The sequence below is a fragment of the Cynoglossus semilaevis genome, unplaced genomic scaffold, assembly GCF_000523025.1.
Source record: "Cynoglossus semilaevis isolate Cse_v1.0 unplaced genomic scaffold, Cse_v1.0 scaffold1033, whole genome shotgun sequence".
NCBI classification, from domain to species: domain Eukaryota; kingdom Metazoa; phylum Chordata; class Actinopteri; order Pleuronectiformes; family Cynoglossidae; genus Cynoglossus; species Cynoglossus semilaevis.
Window position 1 is genome coordinate 636,177 of NW_007585109.1, and position 22,616 is coordinate 658,792.

Consider the following 22,616-nt stretch of genomic DNA (forward strand, 5'->3'; position numbering starts at 1 on the left):
GTACTGGTCTGGACACATGTTATAGATTAGTGGATGTCAGTTTGATATTAGGAAAGTTTCAACTATACATCCGGATTCTGCGGTTTTCCGTTCACCTGATACTTTATATGTGTGTGTGAGGGTGTGTGTGTTTATGTATTTTTATAGGAGTTGTGGGGACCAGGGTCAAAACCCCTAATAAAAGGACATTTTTATTGTGTGAGGACATTTTCCAGGTCTTTCCTGCGATTAAATGCCTTTTGACATTCAATACTTAGTCTGTGGCTAGCTTTGGTTGTTTAGCTAGCATTTAGTTCCGAAGCTTTATGTGAGCGTCAGGAGCTAGGGAATTAATTATTTTCATGTGTAGTGTTCAGAAATGCTAGGAAACAAGTTGGCCCGTGTGTGTGTTTCCTTTCATTGATTCTGTTTTACTGCCCACTGCTGAAGGTAGTGTTACACTGCAGACAAAAATAGTAATTATTTCTCTGGAACTGGGTCTCTGTGATTAAGAACAGTCTGGGTCAGGTGCATTAAGGTCATGCAGTGAAAAGACAGAAGAAACATTTTTTTATTATAGGTGTTAATTAATAGCAGGGGCCGGTTCTTATTCTTTTAGGTCTGGTCCCTGCTTTTGTCCATTTATCTGTCTGTCTCTTTTCCTCCCATTGTCCCTTTTATTCTCCATCTCCCTTTCTTTCCCTCTTTCTCTCCCCAAAAGCAGCTGATCTTGATCTTCTGTTAACACATAAGGAAGCTGAGCAGGTTTTTACCCGTCTAAAGATAAGGTGATGAGACGGCTAGTTTAATTAGACATCACTTACCTCTGCACAGTGTGACTGACAGGTGGCCTGTGGGCCCCAGGGTTACACTGTGTGTTCAAGGATAATGAGAGCGGGAAGGTAGAGAGATGTGAGTCCTGGGCATCAACACCCAATCACACTCCCAGAAATTAAAATGACCTTTTGTTTATAATAAAGTTCATATCTTCCCCCTTTTCCAATGCAGGTCTATTGATTATAGAAGTCTCATTGTCCTGATGTCAATACATGACCCGAGCAACATAAATCTAAAAGACATGCCAGTACAAACAGAGGAGTGGAGAATCGTGTGTTTATTTCAGCATAGAAAGTGAACTTCATCACCATTTTAATATTGTGCTAAAATAGTTTGAAAAAATCTGGTTTTGTGATTACTTTAACTTTAGATAGATAGATAGATGGATGGATAGATGGATGGATGGATGGATGGATGGTACCCCATGGTATGATGATGTTAGTGAACACAGATAGCACTACAGTTAACTTGTGTATATACTGTAGAACGAATGACTTTTGTCAGATAAGAAGGTAAATGCACACCTTCAGAGAAATCCTTCCAATGACTGGCTCCCATGTTCTAGGCAACAGGGCTCGGGCCAAGTCATTTTGTCTACCATGTCCCTGGTATGGCCTCCTAAAGCCACAACCCTTTCATGTGCCAAATGGAGAGCAAGCAAAGACATGAGGGCTTATTTAAAGTTGGTCTGGTTCAGCTTTCTGCGGGTTACAGCCATCTGAGAGGCTTGTACATGTACGGCAGACAACAGAGGCTGGGAACGGGGCAACCAGGGGCCCCACAGCCCAGAAAACATCCAGGGTGCATCATGCTGGGGGCTGACAGGCAGAGGCAGTAACCTCAGCTCCAGCTCTAGTGGTGATGAAGAGTGATGAGGAGAAGGCGTGTGTTTGTGTGTTTTGGTTGTGTTTCAAGCTGGTAACTGTATGAAGTAAAAACAACCCAGTCGGAGATCAGTAGCAGACATTAAATGTATGTTTCTGGTAATATGATCAAAGGCAGTGATTGGTCCAGCAGATTGGTCGTCAAAACACAAACAAAAACATCTGCAGCCAAGCCGAGGAGCTAGGAATGAAAAAGTTTGAAACTGAGCAATTTAGTGCACTGAATGTGGTAGAGAGATGAGATGAAAAAATCACAGGTATTACTGGTTGTCATAATGGGTCACTCCACAAATCAGGGTGTTGTTAGTGCACTGCTCTGCAGCCTTTGTTTTTCTCTACAAAGAACAGGAGCAGCTGGCAGATCTGTTGTCATATCATACTGGTCACCAATTTTTCTAGACTGATCTGTCTGTGTTTACCTACGCTCACATAAATCTGTATACAAGGTCATTCTCTTTCCTGAATGATCAACGTTAATGGAGCCACGTGCACGCTCTCTGAGTAGTGGTGGATGGTCATCCACATCACCTATGTCTGACTGGCTCCCTGGGTCGCATTATTCTGTTGGATTTTCCATTATTATTATTATTATTATCCATCAAGTCAGTCCATAATTTTCCCACTCACCATCTGTTACCCAGAAGTCATCAGGGGGGTCGGTGCCACATGTCATCCCCAGTCTGTGGCAGCATGAAGCTAAAGTCAGTGTTTTTTTAATGTTAGTCCGCAGTGGAACTCACAGACGTTTGTTTTGGCTTTCTGTGTACGACTGCCATCACCAGTGATTTACAACAAGTTTGGTTATTATCACATATGATTATTTGTAGTGAGAAGTCCTTTAACAACCTTTAAAATCAGTATGGTTTTATGTTTCACAGTAGAAACAATGTTGAAGACTTGACTGTTCTTTTTCCTTTGTTGCATCTAAATGTGTCACACTCAGAGCCTAATTGGGTTTTGGAAAAAAAATACAGACTACAGAGAAATGTTTGGATAACAGGTGGAGTTGGTTTAGTCGAGAATAACTGAGTAATCTGTCCTCTTATTGCTTCCTTTTCACATACACATACACGTTGCATGGTTTTTAATGGTTGTGAATGGTTCTACCCTGGTGCAACGTTCAACATGAACCTTGTTGGAGGATCTTTTAATTCCCTTATAAAATATTTGTTCCCAAAGATCAGTGAAAAATTTATAACTTTCTGTTTTGCAAAGTGTTCAATATGTTGTATATATTGAAAAGTATATATAGTGTATATTAAGATACTAAACATAACCAGTAGATATGTTTATTTATGACATTGAAGTTTCTTAAAAAGTTAGCCATGAGGCAGTTTCATTTTATCCTCAGAAATGATCCAGAAATTCTCTGAAACAGTGACACTGATAGTCATTTTTTCTTTCCCATTCAAAATATCCAATACTCCCAGGTTATATTAAGGACCTATAAATGTTGCTGTAGAAGTAAAGCTCATACATGTGGAATAAAATCTGCAAGTCTAAATTTATGAACACAGGCATGCAACAGTGGGAGAGTTAGAGTAAAAGCCTGGCTGGGTCGTACGTGTGAAGATAGATTGCAGACTTATTAAATTTGATACAGAACAATTTTGTTAGAGAAATATGTTGAAAAATGATAGCAGCTGCCTTCACCAAGGCTAACTCCTGTCTGTCAGCCATTGTTCAATTTGTTTCTCCATTTAATTTTGGGAATTGAATTGACTTATATTTCAGTTTAATTAGCAGTCCCTTGACAGGACCAGCTGTGATGAACCAGTGGATGACGTGATTTGTTTTTTTTTTTTTTCCTTTTTGTTACATGACAACCTACAGCAGGGGAAGAGGGAACTGAGTCAGGTTCTTTGACTCACAGTAAATGACACTTAAAGAAGGGGGTGGGGTGAGGTCAGGGTGGGTTTAAAACAGTGTCAGGTTGTCTGAGTTTTCACTGTGAAGGTGAAATAAATTCAAGGCTTGTCCAGTTCAGGACCAGAAACCAGGAGAGTACACAGAGCTTTGGCAGAGATGTAGTAGTAGATTCATCACACGCTCTCCTTGTCTTGTAAGGATTTTCGGATGTTTATGGATTCTCCAGGTTCCTCTGTTCACTTAGTTGCCATCCTTGAGCTGACATGACAGAGACTGGAGGTCTTAGAATACCAGCCAGGAGCTACAGCCGCTTCTCCTGTGGAAACTTTAAACTGGTAAGAACTGCTTTTCTCTCATGACAGAGCTGTAAGACTTATTTTTAAATATAGAAATATAACACCAAATATGAAGTGATCTTAAAAAAGTTAAAGGTAAAGAAATGTGTGTCTAACACAGACACAACCCAGAGGGGCTTGGTAGTTATGAGAGAAATGGACTGAAGAGGAAAGGTCGTCTGGAAATAGAAACGTCACCCGGGGTAGAGTCAGATCTCCAGGAGTTGCCAGAATTATTTTAGAGTCTCCTTGACCGAGCCAGGTAACAGGCCCAGGACATTGAACCAGTCACAGTCACTTTTGTTTAGATTTGGATTCTTCCCATAATCCTCTATAACCTTGCCAATCATTGTTAATGGAAGAGACCTTCATTTTCCTCCTGCACTTGATGTCAGAGAGTGATTTCCCTGAAATCAGAGACAAAAGTGTTGTTATCAGAACATGTCTTTTTGTAGATTCAGCGCTGAGTTCAGATGACTTGAATTGTGACCGTAGCTGCTTCAGGCCTGGCTCTTAGAGGTTCTCGTGAGAGATAACACTTTGTGGCAACTTCGGTTCTGCTGCATGTGCTCATGTAGGTAGATTAGTTCATAATGGGTTGCCTTTCAGGTTTCCTACCCAACCCTGAACTAATAGTCCAAAAGCTATCGACATAATTGTGTTTTGGAACACCTCACACCTCCAGGTCACTCCAGACCTGTGCTGTAGGGGAGACCTGAGTTGTTACTGACGGTGGAAACCATGGTGTTGGTTTGTGTTTCTCATGCTCAAACTACAATATTAATGGCCCTTGACAGCATAATGTACAAACCTTAAAGTCTTCAAGTCATTAAAGAGTATAAATATATCATAAGTTAAAATAAGAGGGCACTGTTTCCTCTTTCTATTTAGCCTTGGGAAAATGACTCATTTACTCTAACTCTAATGGAACACATGCTATCACGGTCTACAATGCGTTCTGTGATATAGGTGTGAGGATGTAAGGTGGTAAACTTTTGGTCTTTAACTTCAGTCTTTGTTTATAACCTGATGTACTGTATCTTCTAGTGCAGATTCCAATCTTAATGATAAGTATGTTGTCTGACTGATGCACTGTTTAGGAGCAGAGGACATCTGATGGTTTGGTTCTTTTATGTGGACAATCAAAGGATACCTACTGTTCAAGCAGCAGAGAAAGGAAAAGCCGCACATTCCTGTCATCTGAGACAGCGATAACCCTGGAGCAGATAACACACACGCGCTGCATATCCGTAACTTTTCACATTGAATGCAGATTTTGTACTAATGAGCACAGACAGAGCTCAACATGCACCACATTAGTATTGAACAAAGTATTTTTTTTTGTGGATGCAAATGAGAATGAATGTTGAGCTTTTACATCTTGGCGACATCAGAGCGGCGTTCACTGGTTGTGACCTAACACATCTTTGTCAGTGCAAACACCAGCAGAAAGGCCAGAGCAAACTCATAAGTAGTTGTCGATCCAGCTGTGTGTCAGACACATAAAAACACAAACACACGCTCACTCAGGCTACGGTGAAGTACAAAGGCACATCTGCTCAACTTTCACTACCGTATAATCAGCCTCCCTCATGATATGTCGTGACATTTGCAGCTGAGGCACTAGGCCAAACAGAGAGCAGGAAACTCACATGAAACCAAAACAGGACGTGTTTGTCAGTTCAAATAATTGTGAATATGTTGTATTAAAACCAGAGAGAACTTCTTCTTTACCCAGTTTATGATCACAAAGTTAACTCATTCCTGAAAGCAGGATATCATTAGCCTGGACAAGCCACTGATGACACTCTCCATAAGGCCGTGACTGTGTTAATGACTCTGTGTCACGTTGCTTTCTTTAGTGATGGGAATGTCCCTGACAACACAACCAACTTACAGCTCCTTAAAAAAGCCCTCTGTTTCCAATGGAAAAAAGGGAAAATCCCCTCTTGAAAAGTCCATCGGTTTAAAAACATGGACATCTTGGATGTTTTTAAGTTTATATTATTGTAAAATAATACACAAAATAAATGTCAGTATATGTGTGAAAATGTCTGAAACATTTGTGGCAACGTCATGTTGCCACAAATTGTTTCAGATTATCCCTGAGTGAATTTCAGTTGCCTCCGTTCTCTGTGTCGTTTGTGCCTAGAAAAATGTTCCTTCTCTTTTTAACATCTTACATAACTGTACTGGAAACATTATAGCTTTTCAATGTCGTTCTTCTTCGTAATTAACCCAACGACAGATTTGAGAAATATCTACAGCCTGCAAGAGACCTGCGGTGACATGCCCACTTGTGCTTGTCTTTCCTTTCCTCTCATCATACACTCCTGCTTCCTGCTGCCTGCCCTGAGGCTGACTGAAGCCCCCGTCTCCACAGCTCTGTCACTGACAGCCCACCAGTTCACCTCATTTTAAATTACAGTTTCAACCCACAGTTTACCAGCTCTGAAAATACATGAAGGCAGAATACACACGCACACACAGCAACACACCAAAGCTGCTCATCTCTCGTGCACTTCCTTTCCTCTATGACCAGCTGAGGTTGAGAGCTGAAGGCAGAGAATCTGATCCTGCTGCTTAAAGGATTTGATTTAGCTCTGTGTGTCACTCAGGACTCAATTAATGACTGTGTCTGTGTTCAGCTAAATGGCCTGTGTGTTTGTGCGTGTGAGTAAAGCCCTTTGTGTTTAGCGTGTGGTCATGTACTCATGAACTTTATGTACTTAAGGTGGTGTATGAAGACGTAGCTGTGCCTTTGAAGCGCTCACACCTGTTGGGAGCAGTGATTCACCTGATGAGTGGAGCGGTGGAGATGCTGTCTCAGCAGAAATGACTGAGCCTGACTTACACACAGTTATGGGAGAGAGAGAAAGAGAGAGAGAGATATCATATTTGGTTATACTGGAGTAAAGAGAGAGTCTGCATGAACACAGAAGCCAGAATCCTAGAAGAGATCTGGTTATGTGTCAAATTACTATTATCTGCTGTGAATCAGATCAATAAAATGTTGTTGCTGTTGAATTTCAAATTGAAAACATTTGAGTGCATTCTTCTTAATAGACCAATCACATATGCACACAACTGTCTTTTTATTTTTATCATTTAACTTCTATTAATCAGATCATGTGCAGTGGTCAGCAGCTGTATTTGGCAGAAACTGGAGGAATTATTCCAACCTGCAGTTGTGTTTCTTTAGAGTTGAGAAGCTAAGGTGTGATACTGAGTTGGACAGTGATACAACATAAATGATGTCCTGTTTTCTATTTTTTTAAAGCAAAATAATTTTACATTTTACGGCATAAACTACACTTGTTGTTCATTTCACAGCTACATTAATGCCAGCACCTGATTGGTAAAACCCAAACTATTTCACCTTCTGCATCTTTACAGTATGTCTTTAAATAGTAAAAGCCACAAAGTTCACAGCCTTTCTTTTAATTTTCCCAGTGATTAAGTTTGGTCGGACTCATCCTTTGTCCTGCAGAGGCCACATTTCTCATTCTTACCGCAGGAAAGCAGCACTGAGACAATTACTTAAACAAACTGTTTGTCCTCAGCCTGTCATCTCTGTCATCATGTGGTGACAACGTCTTCATACAGCATGGCTGAAACAGGACTACGACACAGGCAGCAGTGTCTTTATTTAGCCTGACTACACACTCTCTGCCTGAAACTTTTGAGGAGAAGTTAAACAAATTAAGTTCGATACAAAGCCACAAGTCAGCCAGAAAACTCACAGGGATTGTCAGAGGAAAAATAATGTTTTACTTTTCTTTAAACCATGTTTTCTCTTTTTTTTTAAAAAAAAAGAAAAGAAACTCTTTTGATTGGAGCGAGGGGTAAAAAAAGGGACTTTGGCTACTAATTATGAGGGAAACTATTCAGATTATTCAGATGCTTGCTCTGCCCCCTCTTCTCTCCCTCCTCCCCCAGGCACTGAAGGGTCTTTTCTGTCCCCTGAGAGTGATGTCAGCATGGTCCATTGAAAACAGCCGCCATGCGCTGTGAGATGAATGCCCCGGCTGAACACAATGGCCCCAATTTGAATACCATGCGGATGTATTCCAGATCGGAGCCCCAACAAAAGAAAGAGGGCTACTCTGCTCTCTTTCACCCATGTTGTTATTTTATTAGAGTCGTAAATTTGCTCTAACCATTCATACCTTTTGTAGTTTTGGAGTGTTTATGGAGTTTAGAACACGTGGGTGACCTGACGGGGGCTGCCCCTCGTGTCGGACTGTATTTTCTGCCTTGGTTGGTCTCATAAGTGAACGCCGCGGTTGTGTTTGTCTTCGCAGATCTACACGGACTGGGCCAACCATTACCTCGCCAAGTCGGGACACAAGCGTCTGATCAAGGATCTGCAAACGGACGTCACCGATGGGGTGCTGCTGGCTGAGATTATACAAGTCGTTGGTAAGAAAGTGTCCCCATCAGTCATTCATTCTCAAAGTTATTTTTAATCCATAAATGATCTGATGGTTAAAGATTTATCAGACATGGTGAGGAGAGGAGAAGACACGAAAAAGGGATGGAAAAATCAGAACAGTCCTTTTTTAAATTGCATTTTAATGGTCTAATTTACATTTCCACTGTTAATCAATCAATAAATAACTGTTACACATTCAATCAATAACTTTTAAATTTATGATTTTCTATGGTGCCTGCCAGAAGGTATGAAAGATTCCAACTGATCAAGTATTCAGTGTTGCTCCTCAGAATTGTTGCCCCTCTCTCCCCCCTTCCGACCCTGACCCTTCATCTGACTCATCATCAGTCCTGTCATTTTGTCTGGAGCTCTGCAGCCTGTCATTTCACCTTGTGTGAGCCTGAAGCAGCAGCACACCAGCTGGGTGGTGACTCAGCATGTCACTGAGCCTCCGTGCTCTCACTCTGACACAGGGAATCTCACTGTTCTCCGGCTGCAGCTTTGGCATAAAACTTTCATCCCACAAAGATCTGACTCAGAGTTGTTTATCTCTCTCTGAGTTGGTCATGTGATGTTGACCTGACTTGTTTGTCTCATTTGGTGAATAGCTGCTAATTCAGGGTCAGATTTATTTACTACTATTGATGTATGAATGGTGGGAGTTGCTGACACAGGGACAAACCTTCTTTTATTATTACACTGACCAACTCACTGATGTTTTCCATCACTGTTGTATTTTTGACAGATTTTACTGTTTAAAAGACAATTACCTGATGTTTCTTATCATGATATGTAAAACTTGTATAATATGTGTCAGATGTGGACTCGGAGTGGACCCCTACATTTCTACCAGCTCACACACTAGTGTTCAGTGCAGGATAAGATCAGTCTGATGATGTTCTGATGAACCATCAATGTAATTCTTGATGATATCTACTAGATCTCTAGCATATTTACAGGATCTATAATCTTAGCACCAAGAATGTGATTTTTATTTTTGTCAGTCACATGTTAAAACACTCAGTGTTTATTTGTGTCTTACATCAATTTTGGAATTAATTAATGTTCTCCAAATAACCTTTTTACCAACTTTTCTGACATAAATAAATAACATAAAGTTCTTATTGTTTTAAAGAACCAGCAGCAGTTTACCCTCTTACCTGACCCGACCTCCTCTCTGCCCAGGAAACTACCAGCTGACAAAAACCTCACTGATACAAAAATACAAATACAAATAAACAAACATTGTGATTTATTCCTGCAAACCTCCACCAACCATGTGTACGTGTTTGTTTAGGATCTTAACACTCCAGCCGTAGGTTTCAGCTCAGCAGCTCAACAGTCTGACTGCTGGTTAGTGAGTTGACAATTTACGTCCTGTTATTTTTTCTTCAAATTGTTTTTATTTTGGGGACGTTCATTTGCTTTGCATGTGTGTATCTCCTAATTACAGAGTAGCCGTCTCTGGTGGGTGTCACTGACCACAGTGTGCATTTTCTTCAGGAAGCTCACAAACCAAACCCCACTGTAGTAAAATTAAATCATTCATCATCTTTTTATGTTTACGCATTTGTTAAGAATTATTGAATTATATTTTCAAAAAAGTATGTTACCATTTGAATTACCCAGTAACTTGACAGGGTCATCTTATTAGCCAGTACAGAAACAACTTAGATATAATCCAATATAATCCCAGTTTCTAACTGTAGCCAAAGCTGGGGATAAATCATTTTCTTTCCAACGTCAGTTATTTTCCTCTCCACACTCTCAATCAGAGTGTCTGTGATATAACACACCACCCTGTGATGGCGCTGTGTGATGTGCACCTCCATGCCTACTGATGCAGCAGACTGTGTTTTTGGGCACTGCTCTCAGCACTGAGTTAATGGCTGTGTCTCAGCTGCTGTGGGATGGGTTTCTAATGGGCAGGAGGAATCCCAGAATCCACACACACACACACACACACACACACACACACACACACACAGAAGCCCCCGTTGCAAAAAAGCAGCGTGACACTCCCGTCCCAGCCAGGCCCTCAGTGGCCCTGTTCCCATTTGCTGTTACTGGATACTGTTTCATGTCTCAGTGGGAGGAGAGGAGGGGTGGGTGAGAGTCACCGGCATGAACACCTCTGCTCTTCTCACTCAGCTCCAAACTGTCTAGGACACACATTCACATAGTCATACACTGGGATTTCACTGGGAATAAAAGACAGGATTAACTTCACCAAACACAACTGACTGGACCTTCGTTCTGGTTTTTGACCTCTCTCTCCCTCTTTCTCTCTCCCTCTCTCTCTGCCTCCTCAGCCAATGAGAAGATCGATGATATCAATGGCTGCCCCAAGAGCCGTTCTCAGATGGTAAGTGACGACGTCTGTTTGTTTTGGCAGAATGGTGTGACGTTTACCTGACTGTGTTTGTGTGAAGTAACACACTCCCTGGTGTGTGTGATCTCACGGAGTCGTGAGAGCACTGGCTCACTGCTGTGGTTCAAAAGTCACTGGTGAACTGTTGTAGATGGGAAAGGGTGAGTCCATTTATTTTTACTTTTGTGGTATTGCGGGCTGCCGTTTAGCAGACCTCTGGCTCAGACTTCTGGCAGTTGGCACTCAGTTGAAAGCACCACAGGCTCTGGTCTAAGGGCAAGTATTGCTTCATCTTACTGCACGTGCAGAGTGGATGACATTTTTTTTTCTCAACTTCTGAATCGTCTGCATAGCAGGGAGAGAGACAAGCATTGGTGAAGTGAGGAGAAAATTCAGGATTTGTTACTGTAAGCAGTGACATTTAGTCGGTGTGTAAGTGGGATTTTATTCCTGCACGCTGCTGGTGGGATTTCAGTACTTTCACAGTTTTGTGTTCTTCTGTGAGAAGCGAGGCGACTGGCCCGAGACAGAGCTGCCCTCCACTGAATGTGAAAGGTCATAAATTGGGCCAATGTGCCAGCTGAGGGGGTTATTTTTGGCCACCAGCCAGCACACCGAAACCACCAAGAGCCCCAGAGACAGAGAGAGGGAGAGAGGGAGATATGTGCATCCCTTTAACAGCTGAGCCGTCCAAAGCACAGCTGATCTCTGGAACCTTCATCCTCATAACAAACACAGACACATTGTTATGTTCACAATGTCAAATTCCAATCCCTCATATTTTGTTTTATTTTTATCATGCTACAGGAAAATCTGAAGACTTTATCAACAAATTTCTCAGTTTTTGTCCATCAGGTTTTACTCTCTGTCTGTAGCTGTAAAAACAACACAGAGCCCTGCACCATAAAACAAGTTCAACTTTGCTTTCATTTGCCTGGAAAAGCTTTATGATAAATCTGTTTGTCTCAGTTAACACAGGTTCACTCTGCAGCTCTCGACCTGTCTGAGTCTGCCGTAGTATTTTACCACAGGCTACATAAAGACTAAAAATTGAATTTGACACTCATGGGAAAAGATCTTCATCAGCCATAAGACATAAAAATGATATCTGAGCATCTTCAGTGATAAGAGTGAACTTCCTGTTGAGAAGCTGCTCTTTGTTATTGGTTTCGTGTAGTGTTTCATCAGTAATCACCTGGTTCAAGAAGTGCTGTGTTAACAAGATGGAAACGAAATGAAACGTTTTGATACTGTCGGGTACCAACCCAGCCAGTTGTTTGGTAACCACATCAGGTTGGATACAAAATGTTTTACATTATTAATTGAAGTTTTTTGCAGGTTACAAAAATGAAGCACTGTCAGATGGTTGCTGTCTTCTAAATAAGAATACTTCAATACTTCAATATTACATACTGATTGGATTTTTATACCTTGATTTATGCAAAAGTACTGACTGGCTACATTTCAACTTTTTTAACAGAATCAATTTATCGTCTATTTTACTCTAAATGGGATTTTCTTTTAGAAAATGTACATCAGGTCGTATCAGCGCTTATTTTGTCATATAAACAAATGAGGGCGAGAGCCAATCAGAGCTATGTTTGTTGGCTGTTTGGTAGCAGATTAACAGAGGATAGAATGAAGACAGACGCAAAATAATCTGGTCAAATTGTGAAATTGTTGAAATTGACCGTGCAGTAGAACAGATATAAGAACACAACAAGACAAACAACATGAGAAATTCAAAGCCATATCTGTAGACATGTCATCCTAAGATTTATCCCAAAGTAAACAGACCAAAGCATTAATACATGAGCAAATCTGACTAAGATGTCCATTACCTCCTGACACCCTTTAATTATTACCAAGTTAGGAGTTATACTTTAAATAACAGAATACTACATATACATTAGTAGGAGCTTCAACTACAGCGTCAGACCAGCTTCACCCAACGCAGGGCAGTAATTAAGTCTACGGCTGACAGGCTGACTGACACAGCTGTCAGAGGGATTGTGAGGAGACTTTGACCTGATGATAATTCATTTTTAAGTAATACCAAAACTATTAGAAATATGTAACAGTTCTATTGACTAAATTGTACTAAATTAAAATGCAATTCATTCAAAGGACTTGGACTAAATTCAAATTGGTTGTAAAAAACACTGAGAGGAGACTAGGTTTTGTCAGAGAACATTTATTTTGTCATTGTTTACTCACATATACCTTAGTATTTAGGAGAAACTGCAAAATTCTGTACTACGCCTTTCCTGTGAATGTGAGTATTTGAAGTTGCAGTGTATAATTTTTCCATCTGTCAGCTCTAAGCCATCTCAAAAGCAGTCACCCAGCACCAAAGGCAGGTGCAGTCCTAGTCATTATGTAAATGTATGCTAAGTGTTTTGTAGTTGTGTCCAAACAAATACACAAACACATCCTGAGAGGCAGCAGGGCTGTAGGAGTATGACACGTCAGAGCCCACTTTTTAAAGTGCATTTCAATTCACTGACTTCAAATCCCCAAAGCTGCTTATCAAGTACCTCTTCTCATGTTTTTCCAAGGGAATAAACAATGGAAAAGAGCTGCACAAAGCTGAAATAAACTGAGTGTCCCTCTAACGTCACAGTCACACTAACTGATGGACGCGTTGGTCCTCCAGGCTGAAGAGAAGTGGCTGTTATTACAACTGTCACAGACTTTTCACATGCACCCCCACATCAGCTCATCTGTGTCTGTGTGTGTTTCATAGTTAATGTGTTTGTGTGTAGGTGTGTGTGTGTCTAAGCCATGAGCCAGAAAGCGTCACTTTGACACTAAGCTGTTAAAACCACACAGGACCACACAGGGAGAAACACACAGCGTGTGTGTGGTGGAGGGAGGCTGTTGATATTATAACTGACATTCAGCCGCTCACATATGTAGACACGGAGGAAAAGGTAGTCCAATCAAGTGAGAATATCTCTTTAAAATGCTGATAAAATAATATCAATAACAATATTTAACTTTTTTTGATTTTGCTCCTACAGTATGTACAACAAATCTCCACAGGTTCTGGTCCAGATAGATAAATGATTTTGCATTTAAACTGTGGTCAGCCTCTGACTGACTGCTGTCTTTCTAACTTTCTATGATTCCTCTAATTTTTTTTTTTAGCTGAGGTATACAGTACACTCTTCACTCCCTAAAACACGATATTTAAACTCTGAAGCACAACTTTAGCTAAGGGGAACTTTGCAGAGGAGGGTTAGCTCAGCCAGGCCTCAGACAAATTATTAAATTAATCTTCAAAATTCTGGTTGTTTGACACATTATTATTATTATTATTATGTTTATTATGAAAACAGAATGATCTAAGGTTTGTCACTTTTATATATTTACATATACAAAACATATGTTGCACCAGTGCATTCAGTTCTGGACCTCAGAGTTAGAGTTACTTTTCTATTTGTTGTAGAATTTTCACATAGGTTTTTTTTAATCCACACAAGGTGCAGAATTTTGCGCTGATGTTACTCGGGTGTACTCGTGTACAGTATACTCAGGTGTACTCAGGTATACTGTCGTTGATTAGATGTTTTGCGTGTGTGTGCGACTTGACAATCAAGCTTTTCTGTGTCACATATCCTGTTACACATTCCAATTCATTCGTCTTTATGGTCTTTCACACTGTTGTGATTTTAACCTGATGAGAACACACCCAGTACTTAACCTGAATGAACACAGCCACGTGTATCACTTTGTGGTTTTACTCTGACTGTGAATTCCCCCAGATTTACACCAGGTGTAGACGATCCAGGATTATTTTTTCTGTTTTTGTTCCTGCTCTTTATTCTGGGGTCATAAAGGTCAACAGGACACACCACACTCCCCAGGTTTAGCAGGCATGTGCAGGTAAGAGAGATATATCCATAGTTGTGCCAGTTTGTAGGAAATCAGTTCATTATATGAAGAACTAAATACAGATGTATTTACAGTTACTGTTCCTTAGCAACCAAACATATCTTGAGGACAAACAACAACCTTCACTGGTGCAGATTGCACCTCATTGAATTGACAGCTGCAGCACTGTCGCAGCAAAGGCTCCATTTATAGAAAATCTCTCTGTAACATGTTGTTGTTTGGAAAACCTTTTGGGTCTTTGGTTGTTTTTGCTCAGGCAGTGACAAGGACACACTGTGTCATTTTTGAGCTGGATGCTGTGACCTTCATGCATTTGCTGCAATAGACAGGGAGAATATGCTCCCTGACATTGGTGTGTGTGTGTGTGTGTGTGTGTGTGTGTGTGTGTGTGTACACAAATCTTTCTCTGACAAACATTCATGCAGCTGATAATCAGTTGGACATGACGTGACATTCTCTCTGCAGTAGATTGGAATCAGGTAGAGTGGTGCAGTAATGCCTGTGGTGTTGTGCCTGTTATGTTTGACCTGGTAAAAGATCTAGTGAGACCAGGCACCATGATACTGACAGAGATTTATGAACAGTACAGTCAGATCCCTCAGGATCAAATATGTCAAACACGTAGACATCTTCACCGCTGTAGCCACGGTTCATAGAAGTCATTTTTGCATCAGTCAAGATGGAGACTGATTTACAACTTCAGTTGACTGTCTTAGGCCACGGGAATGTACAATGATGTGAACTCATCCTTTTATTTAGAAATCATGCTGGATCGAGGCCAAGAACTATGCTCTTTCTCTTTTAGGCTCATGTCTTAACAATAAGAGGTTTCATTATCAGCTGACCACAGTCCCCCCTCCCCCATCCCCCCGGCACGCATCCCCCCACAGAGGTCGTTTTAGAGCCAAACTCAGCTGGATGTCAGTGATGGCAATTGTGATGAAGTTGCTGCTATTTATGCGACAACTATAGCAAGGGAATGTAGAGCCGTGGGGGAGTGGTTCAGTAACCCACACGCTGTTCAGGACTGGGGTATTAAAGAGAGACTCTGGGGTGAGATGGGTGTTTCACATAGGTTTATTTTTAAGCCATTGTTGGCAGTCAGTGTCAGACTAGTCTGCATTCCTTTTGTTGCCAAGTTTTGTCCTTCAACACCTCAAAGGACAACACATGTCAGTCCATCTAACAGCTGTTTGTGAGGTGAGAGGTCACAGGAACGACAGCAGGGGGCAGCACCGTTGTTTCAAGTCAATCTTTGACTGTGGCTTAAGATGCACTGGCGGGTGCTTGAATGAGTTAAACATGCTAGTAGTAGAAGAAAAGGAACAAGAAGAAGAAGAATCACTTGACGCTGTCAAGTGTCTTGGTGTTGGCGGATTCAAACCAGGGACCTTCTGTATTCCCACTGTACTGTATTTTTTACCTCATACTGTAGGTCATGTATAGTCTCACCCAAACAGTTTTCATTTTGTATTATTTGACCAGCCACCCTGCAGCCTGTTAGCTTCTATAAAAAATGATTTCACGTCGTGAAAGAAAAAATCAGACACAGTCACCACGGGCTGTTTAACAGCTTCAGCCTCACAGGACTGGGAAAACGAAGAGTGATTTCCCTGGGTGGATTAATCTGCACAAAAAATGAGGACAGGCCTGTGTAGTCTACAGTCACTATCGCTGATACAGTCTGACAACATCTGATAAATATGATACCCTGTTTGGGTGCAGCCGATGAAATAGGACACAACCATTGTCTGGTTGAAACACTGTGACAGCCTTGGGAAAGCCTTAGGTGTGGATCCAAATAAGTTTGTCGATAGTGTAGTCACATACAGTAGCAGTTCATATAGAAATGTTTTAGTTGCAGCTTGTGTGATGTTGTTGTTGGAAGAAAAGATATATATATAAATATGTCAACATTTTTTAAATAATGTCAATACAGGAAATAAAAACATCAGAGGAGTCTGACTTACCCTTGGTAGCCATAACGAAGGACAAAAAGTTCCCAAAAAAACCAAAACAACATAAAGAACGTGAATGTAGCAGAATCCAACGTATGATGTACACCTGGCGAATGTAAACACGTGACACTGTAAACTAGTTGGCGAGGTGGAACGAGGCTATCTTAAGACATTTATGGAGGAACATAACCTCAAAACGCCGTAGGTCGAGGGTGTCTATGACGAACGCACGGTTTACAAATCTGTACATTTCATTGTACATGTAGAGCACATGTTAAACTGCTTTGTCCCTGTGTGTCTCTGTACAGATTGAGAACATTGATGTTTGCCTCAGTTTCCTGGCAGCCAAAGGAGTCAATATCCAGGGTCTGTCTGCTGAAGGTAAGATGGAAGTGAGACGAGAGAGCTAGAACCAGACTGAGGCTGAGGCTAGCTGCTGATTCCTACACATACAAATGCACTCATTTTGTCTTTGCTGTTTACCTTTATTCATTGTACTTTATTCACTCATTTCTTTTCTCTTTCTTTTCACCATCAGAGATCCGGAATGGTAATCTGAAAGCCATCTTAGGCCTCTTCTTTAGTTTGTCTCGCTACAAACAGCAGCAGCAGCACGCACAGCGTCAGCCCTCACTTCCATCCAACGCCCAGTCCAAGAGCTCACATCCTCCTCTGAGCCAGCAGTGCAGTGCCCCGGCTCAGCTCAGCCACTCTCCGCATGGGACTCCTGTCCTCACAGGCCAAAAAGCTGCACAGAGCGAGATGCAGTCCAGGTACAGTAAGAGCCGTGGTGTGGCCTACTTTTTTAAAATCTATCCCTCTTTAATTTTCTGGCTGTTCCTGCGGCTGTAATCCATCACGTTGTCATCTCCGTCTCCCTGTTCACACTTCCTGTCATTTATAACTGTAAACCTGAACTCTGTGTCTCTGTCCCCTCTTCCACGTCTCCCTTGTCTTTTCTTCTTCTCCAGGGATGGATCTCAGAATAAACTACTCAAGTTTTCCCTTGGTCAGAAAAAAACCTCTAGGTCAGCTTTATTCTGCATCATTTCTTCACACTTGCCCCCCCCCCCTCTCTCTTTTCCACCCCTCACCTCCCGTCACTTCCCCTCTCAGGATGTAGGGAAGTAGAAATTGCCCCAACTCATGGATAACATTTCTTTTGTTCCTAAATGCATTGCAGGTTGATTCCCTGTTTGTCATTAAGGGCAATCTCTACTCCAAGCACTATCTGATATGCATGAGTGGCTGTAAAGCAGTGGGCTCCAGTTTTTGGACAGCCACGTCTGTCTGGCACGGCGCCTCATTTAGCGAACTGTGCTAAATGGGCTGTGAAAGACCTTTAGATAACCTTTAAGCAAGCGTGTGTTCATGTGTGCCTGTGTGTGTGCGTGTGTGAGTCTGACAAGCACACTGTTCATTCAATACAGCATTAATAATTAACCACTGGAAGATCCTGTGGAGACCTGGGTCACTGTTTATCTGCATTCTCACCTAAAGTTGTAACCAAGCAGCCCCAGTCTCCCCAGTCCATTTCCGGTACACTCTGCATTTGCTCTGATGTTTTGAAATTCTCGTTGTGCTTTTATGACTTTGCCTTTTTTTTAAGCATGAAGTGACATTTTATGTGATGAAATCAGATTTAAGGGTTTGGATCTGCATGCTGCCCATCTGTGTTTTTACTGCACCTGCCACACACCAGCTGCTCGTCAAAGTAGTGCAAGGACACCACTTACTGGCCAACATTTGTAACTACCAGACAAAGGTCGTGGAGTTTGCTTTCTTCATTTTACCTGTAGTGACGTTTATGTCCATTTTCATTGGCCTTTTTGCCTTAGCCTTTTAATATACAGGCAAATCTAAAATTAGCACAGAATTACCTAAAAACTGCATCCAGTTATTATAGTTAAGTATATTTTAGAAAAGACCCAACATTCCTGTGTGTTTGTGACTATAAAATGTGAGAAAGTGAGTAAATGAGTTACTGCAGTTTCATAAAAATGGACATTTGTTGAAGTAAATTAAGTATAAATCTATTTCCATATTAAGACCCTGATTGGACGTATGGATGTCACATGGAAGGATGCAGTTGTTCAATGTTGTTTTCAGGGTTTGAATGGATTTTAATGATGCCATTTCCTCACTCTGAAAATGTTGTAATTCCTGTTCTTTTAGATCTGACTTTATTATTAAATACTGTTGACCACACTGCTCTTACCTGTCAGCCACAGCATTAGGCTGTGGTTAATGGTGTTGCGCTGAACTGATTTTGTTTGTGCCAGAATTCATTACGTGATGTTGTTGTTTTTAGGTCTCAGTAATGCAGAGATATTGGAAAAAGAGCAGAATGTGTCTTAAAGGAGAAGGACATTTGTGCTTATGCTTTTTTATTATCCTAAATATTATACAAGATCAGTGTAATTGAATAATAGTAATTATGTTGTTTGTCTCTTTCCTTGTTTTTCTTTGCTCATTCTTTCTTTTTTATTTTTTTTTCATCTCCTCTTTCCTTTCCTTTCTTTTCCCTTCCTTTCCTTCTCTCTTTTCGTCCCTGTCTCTCTTACATTCAGACTTCCTGGCCCAACCTCGAGGGTGTCCACTGCCGGCAGTGACATTCCTCCCAGAGGTCAGGTCAGTTCTTCTGGTAACAGACGCAGCCAGGGCTTCAGCGACAAGACCAAAGGCAACTTCCCCCTGAGCAAAGGTAGGACTGACAAGTGAACATGAGCACACTGATACTCAAGTGTTTGTTCTGTGTTAATAACCTTCGTCGGTACATCTGTGAGACTGACACGTCCTCTGGCAGCGCAAGGTTTTGAAGAACTAAGAAGAACTAAGGTCTGATGTATGATAAAATATAATATAAGTCTCTTTTCACTGTTTCCATGTTTGCTTTTTCATCTAAGATACAAACATAATTGCTTATTTTGTACTAACTAGTTTAACCTAAAAATGAATTTCTATCAAAGTTTCCATCTAAGTAAAAAAAATGACCTGTACCTGAAAAGGTTCTGCATCATAGTGAATGTTAGCAGTGTCTATTTTGGACCAGTGTTGAGTTGAGCACTGTCACCTCCATCTCCCTCGAGCCACATCATTGTGTTAGTGTTTATGACCTAAACTCCTGGCCTACATTTGGACAGAGAACACACAGGGTTTGGATGTCAAGGACAGTAAATCCTAAATCGTAAAAATACTCTTTTTTCCCACAAAGAGTCGTTCATTGTGCTTTGTTTCCCAAACTGGACTCAAATACATAGTTGACATTCTAAAAAAAAATACTCCCCCCAGCCCCCCCGTGCTGCCCTTTGTTGTTGCACTGAGTCAGATGATCAGCTTCATCAGTGGATGACAGATGAATAAGGCACTAAGACTTGGCGTCGTTTTACTCAACTCATCAGAGTTTAACCTGGAGGTAGAGAGTTCTAACTGGCTGGAGGTACTGAACATGAGGATTCATCAACAGGTTCTGAACAAATGAAAAAAAAAAAAGATTGAAAATAGAAAAAATAGAAATAGATTTCTGTTGGATGTGTTTGGCACCAGGTCACGACCTGCTTCACTGCCTCATCGGGACAGACATCAAACGTTTTACTTAATACATTTTTATGCCATTGAATACAATGATTATTTTCTGGCCAAACTCGTGCATAAACATTAATATTTTCTTTTGGTTTGCTCAGAGTTAACACGTGGCAGATATTGTTCCCACAGTGAAACTTCTGTTCTCTTTATCTTCGGACCTACAGTATCTGTTTGTAAGCAGTAGGTCAAATGACTGACAGCAGGTAGGGTGAGAATCAGTATTCGACCCCCTCCTCCTCCTCTTCCTCCTCCTTCTCCTCCTTTTAGCCCTGTTGTTGACATAAAGCCAAGCCCCTCCCCATGGCCTTAGCTCTGAACCACAACTCCTCCACTCTCTAAACGGTTGGACATGGTTGAAGACTCTTATCTTCACTGCAGTCCGTCTTCTTTCCTGCACTTTTATGTCTGTGATCTGGACGTCCGCAGCATCCGTCAGGTCTGTCAACTTGCACTTTTACATGACCTCACGCTGAAGTTGTAGGTCACGGTGTCAGGGCAGGACCTTAGGGTGTATGGTGGGGGTACATGGATGGATGTAGGGAGGTTTTATGCTGTTTAAATCAGGCTCTGTGGAGATAAATGCCCCGGACTTTACTTTTAGACTCACTATGTTTGCATCACCGCTGTTGCAGCAGGATGAAATGAATCACCTGCAGCTTCTATTGTCAGATGAGATCTGCTGTGTGTCAATGGCTCTGGCAGTCGAATAGAATACAGAGGGATCGGAGCAGCACAGTCAGAAAACACACATGAATCTGTTCCTCCTGGTTTTGTTAACATGAGGTGACAGCGTCTGGGTGTCCACAGGGTGACACAGCACAGAGAGATGCAGCAGGCAGCCTAATTCTGTCTCCCACTGTGAGTGTGTGAGTGTGTGTGTGAACTGTGTTCCCACTGAATGAATGGATTTTTCTGATGAGCTGCAGCATCACTGTTTGAGAGTATTCATGTGGAGAAACTTTGAAAAGTTTTCGCCACTACACAAAAGCTCCCTGTCCCTCTCATTTTTTCTAGGCCACAGTGACTGAGAAGAGAGTGAGAAAAGAGAGGGATGGAATACTGAGAGCAGAATTTGGTCAGACTAACTCACCACCAGATAATTTAATAATTTCTGTGAAATTAAATTTGTGACTCCTGCAAATCAAATTAGTGAACGGCAGATAATTCCTGTCATGCAGCTCACTCGCTTTTCCACACACTGCAGTCGCAAACAATTTTTAATGTCAGAGATCTGGTCACTGACATGTGAAGATTGTTTAGTTTTGTCTTGTGACTGTTGAAATCTTCAGTGGCGTTGGCTAACTTGTGATGTCTAAACAGCGTCAGCCGACAAGAACCTTAATACATTTACTGCTTGTTTTTCTCTCTCTGTGTGTGTGTGTGTGTGTGTGTTAGTGGACAGTTGCTCTGCTCCTGTGTAAAGGGTTTTCCAGACTTTGAAGTTGTGAAACAGATGCCCCTCTTTCTGCTGAATTGGACATGCATGCTGAAACTTGCACTTACAGACAAGAAGCTGCAGAAGTTTTTTTTTTTTTTTTTACTAATAGGAAGGTTTTCCTTGGTGGCAGACGAGTCGCACCATTAGACAAACTTCTCTCCAGGGCAGAAACTCTGCTACTTTATTTCATAACGTACTTCCCTTTTCCTTCCTGTTAAGTGTAGCATTTATGCAGAACAACAAGATGCAATAAAAGCACAACTTCTGCCTTGAGCAACTTTCCATGGAAGTTCTTCAGACAGCTGGGTGGTCTGTGATTCTGTTTCCCTTCAGGCTTTCCTCAACTGTCATTTTCCGCACTTTATTTGAATGTCTAATGACTGCACCAATTAGGCAGTTTAGTAAAATAGCAAAATGTATCCAACATGTTTTCTTCAGCAGACAGCTTTACCAACATCATGAATGAAGAGCAATTAGGAGTTTATTTCGAGCCCTAGGCGGCACCAGGTCATTAACTCTTTGACCCACGCTCAGGGTGGATTAGGGCGCATATTTTTTTGTTGTTGTTTAATGATTAAGTAATTTGTCTACAGGGTTTTTATCCACTTACTGCTGTGATCATTGTAATTAACTCTGTCTGGAAAGTGCTTCCTCATGCTAGCCCAACTTTTACAGCCTTTTACAAATTGAAAACGTGACTCCATCTGGTGGGCATTTGAGGAAATGTACAAATGCAAGTGTCTAGAATTTCATTTGCCTCAGGTTTGCTTGTATTGGACCTTGTCATTTCACAAAATGCAACAGCTCCAAAATCTGTCCCGCAGACAGACCCAGGTAGTTTAGTAGTTAAATATTAACTACTTCCTTCTGTCTAACCAGCCTTAATTGAGCCCTACCTGTCAGTGTAGGTCTCTGTCCAGAAAAGACAACAGTCAGCAGTGTCCACACACCTTGAATGTCGTGGCCTTCCTGACCTGAGTTCCACATTAACTGCATTCATGGATGTTTTGGTGTTCATCAGAACGTCA

At 41.4% G+C, this 22,616-nt stretch overlaps 1 protein-coding gene across 1 annotated transcript in view; it reads left to right on the forward strand.

Moving 5' to 3' along the window:
* The window catches only part of nav2a (neuron navigator 2a), a 75,694-nt gene that overhangs the window by 9,048 nt on the left and 44,030 nt on the right, over positions 1-22,616 (forward strand). The window contains exons 2-7 of the mRNA XM_025053530.1: positions 8,209-8,326; positions 10,652-10,704; positions 16,874-16,946; positions 17,104-17,338; positions 17,537-17,593; positions 19,136-19,269. Of these exons, the coding sequence (XP_024909298.1) occupies positions 8,209-8,326; positions 10,652-10,704; positions 16,874-16,946; positions 17,104-17,338; positions 17,537-17,593; positions 19,136-19,269 (670 nt within the window). The remainder of the gene's footprint in view (positions 1-8,208; positions 8,327-10,651; positions 10,705-16,873; positions 16,947-17,103; positions 17,339-17,536; positions 17,594-19,135; positions 19,270-22,616) is intronic.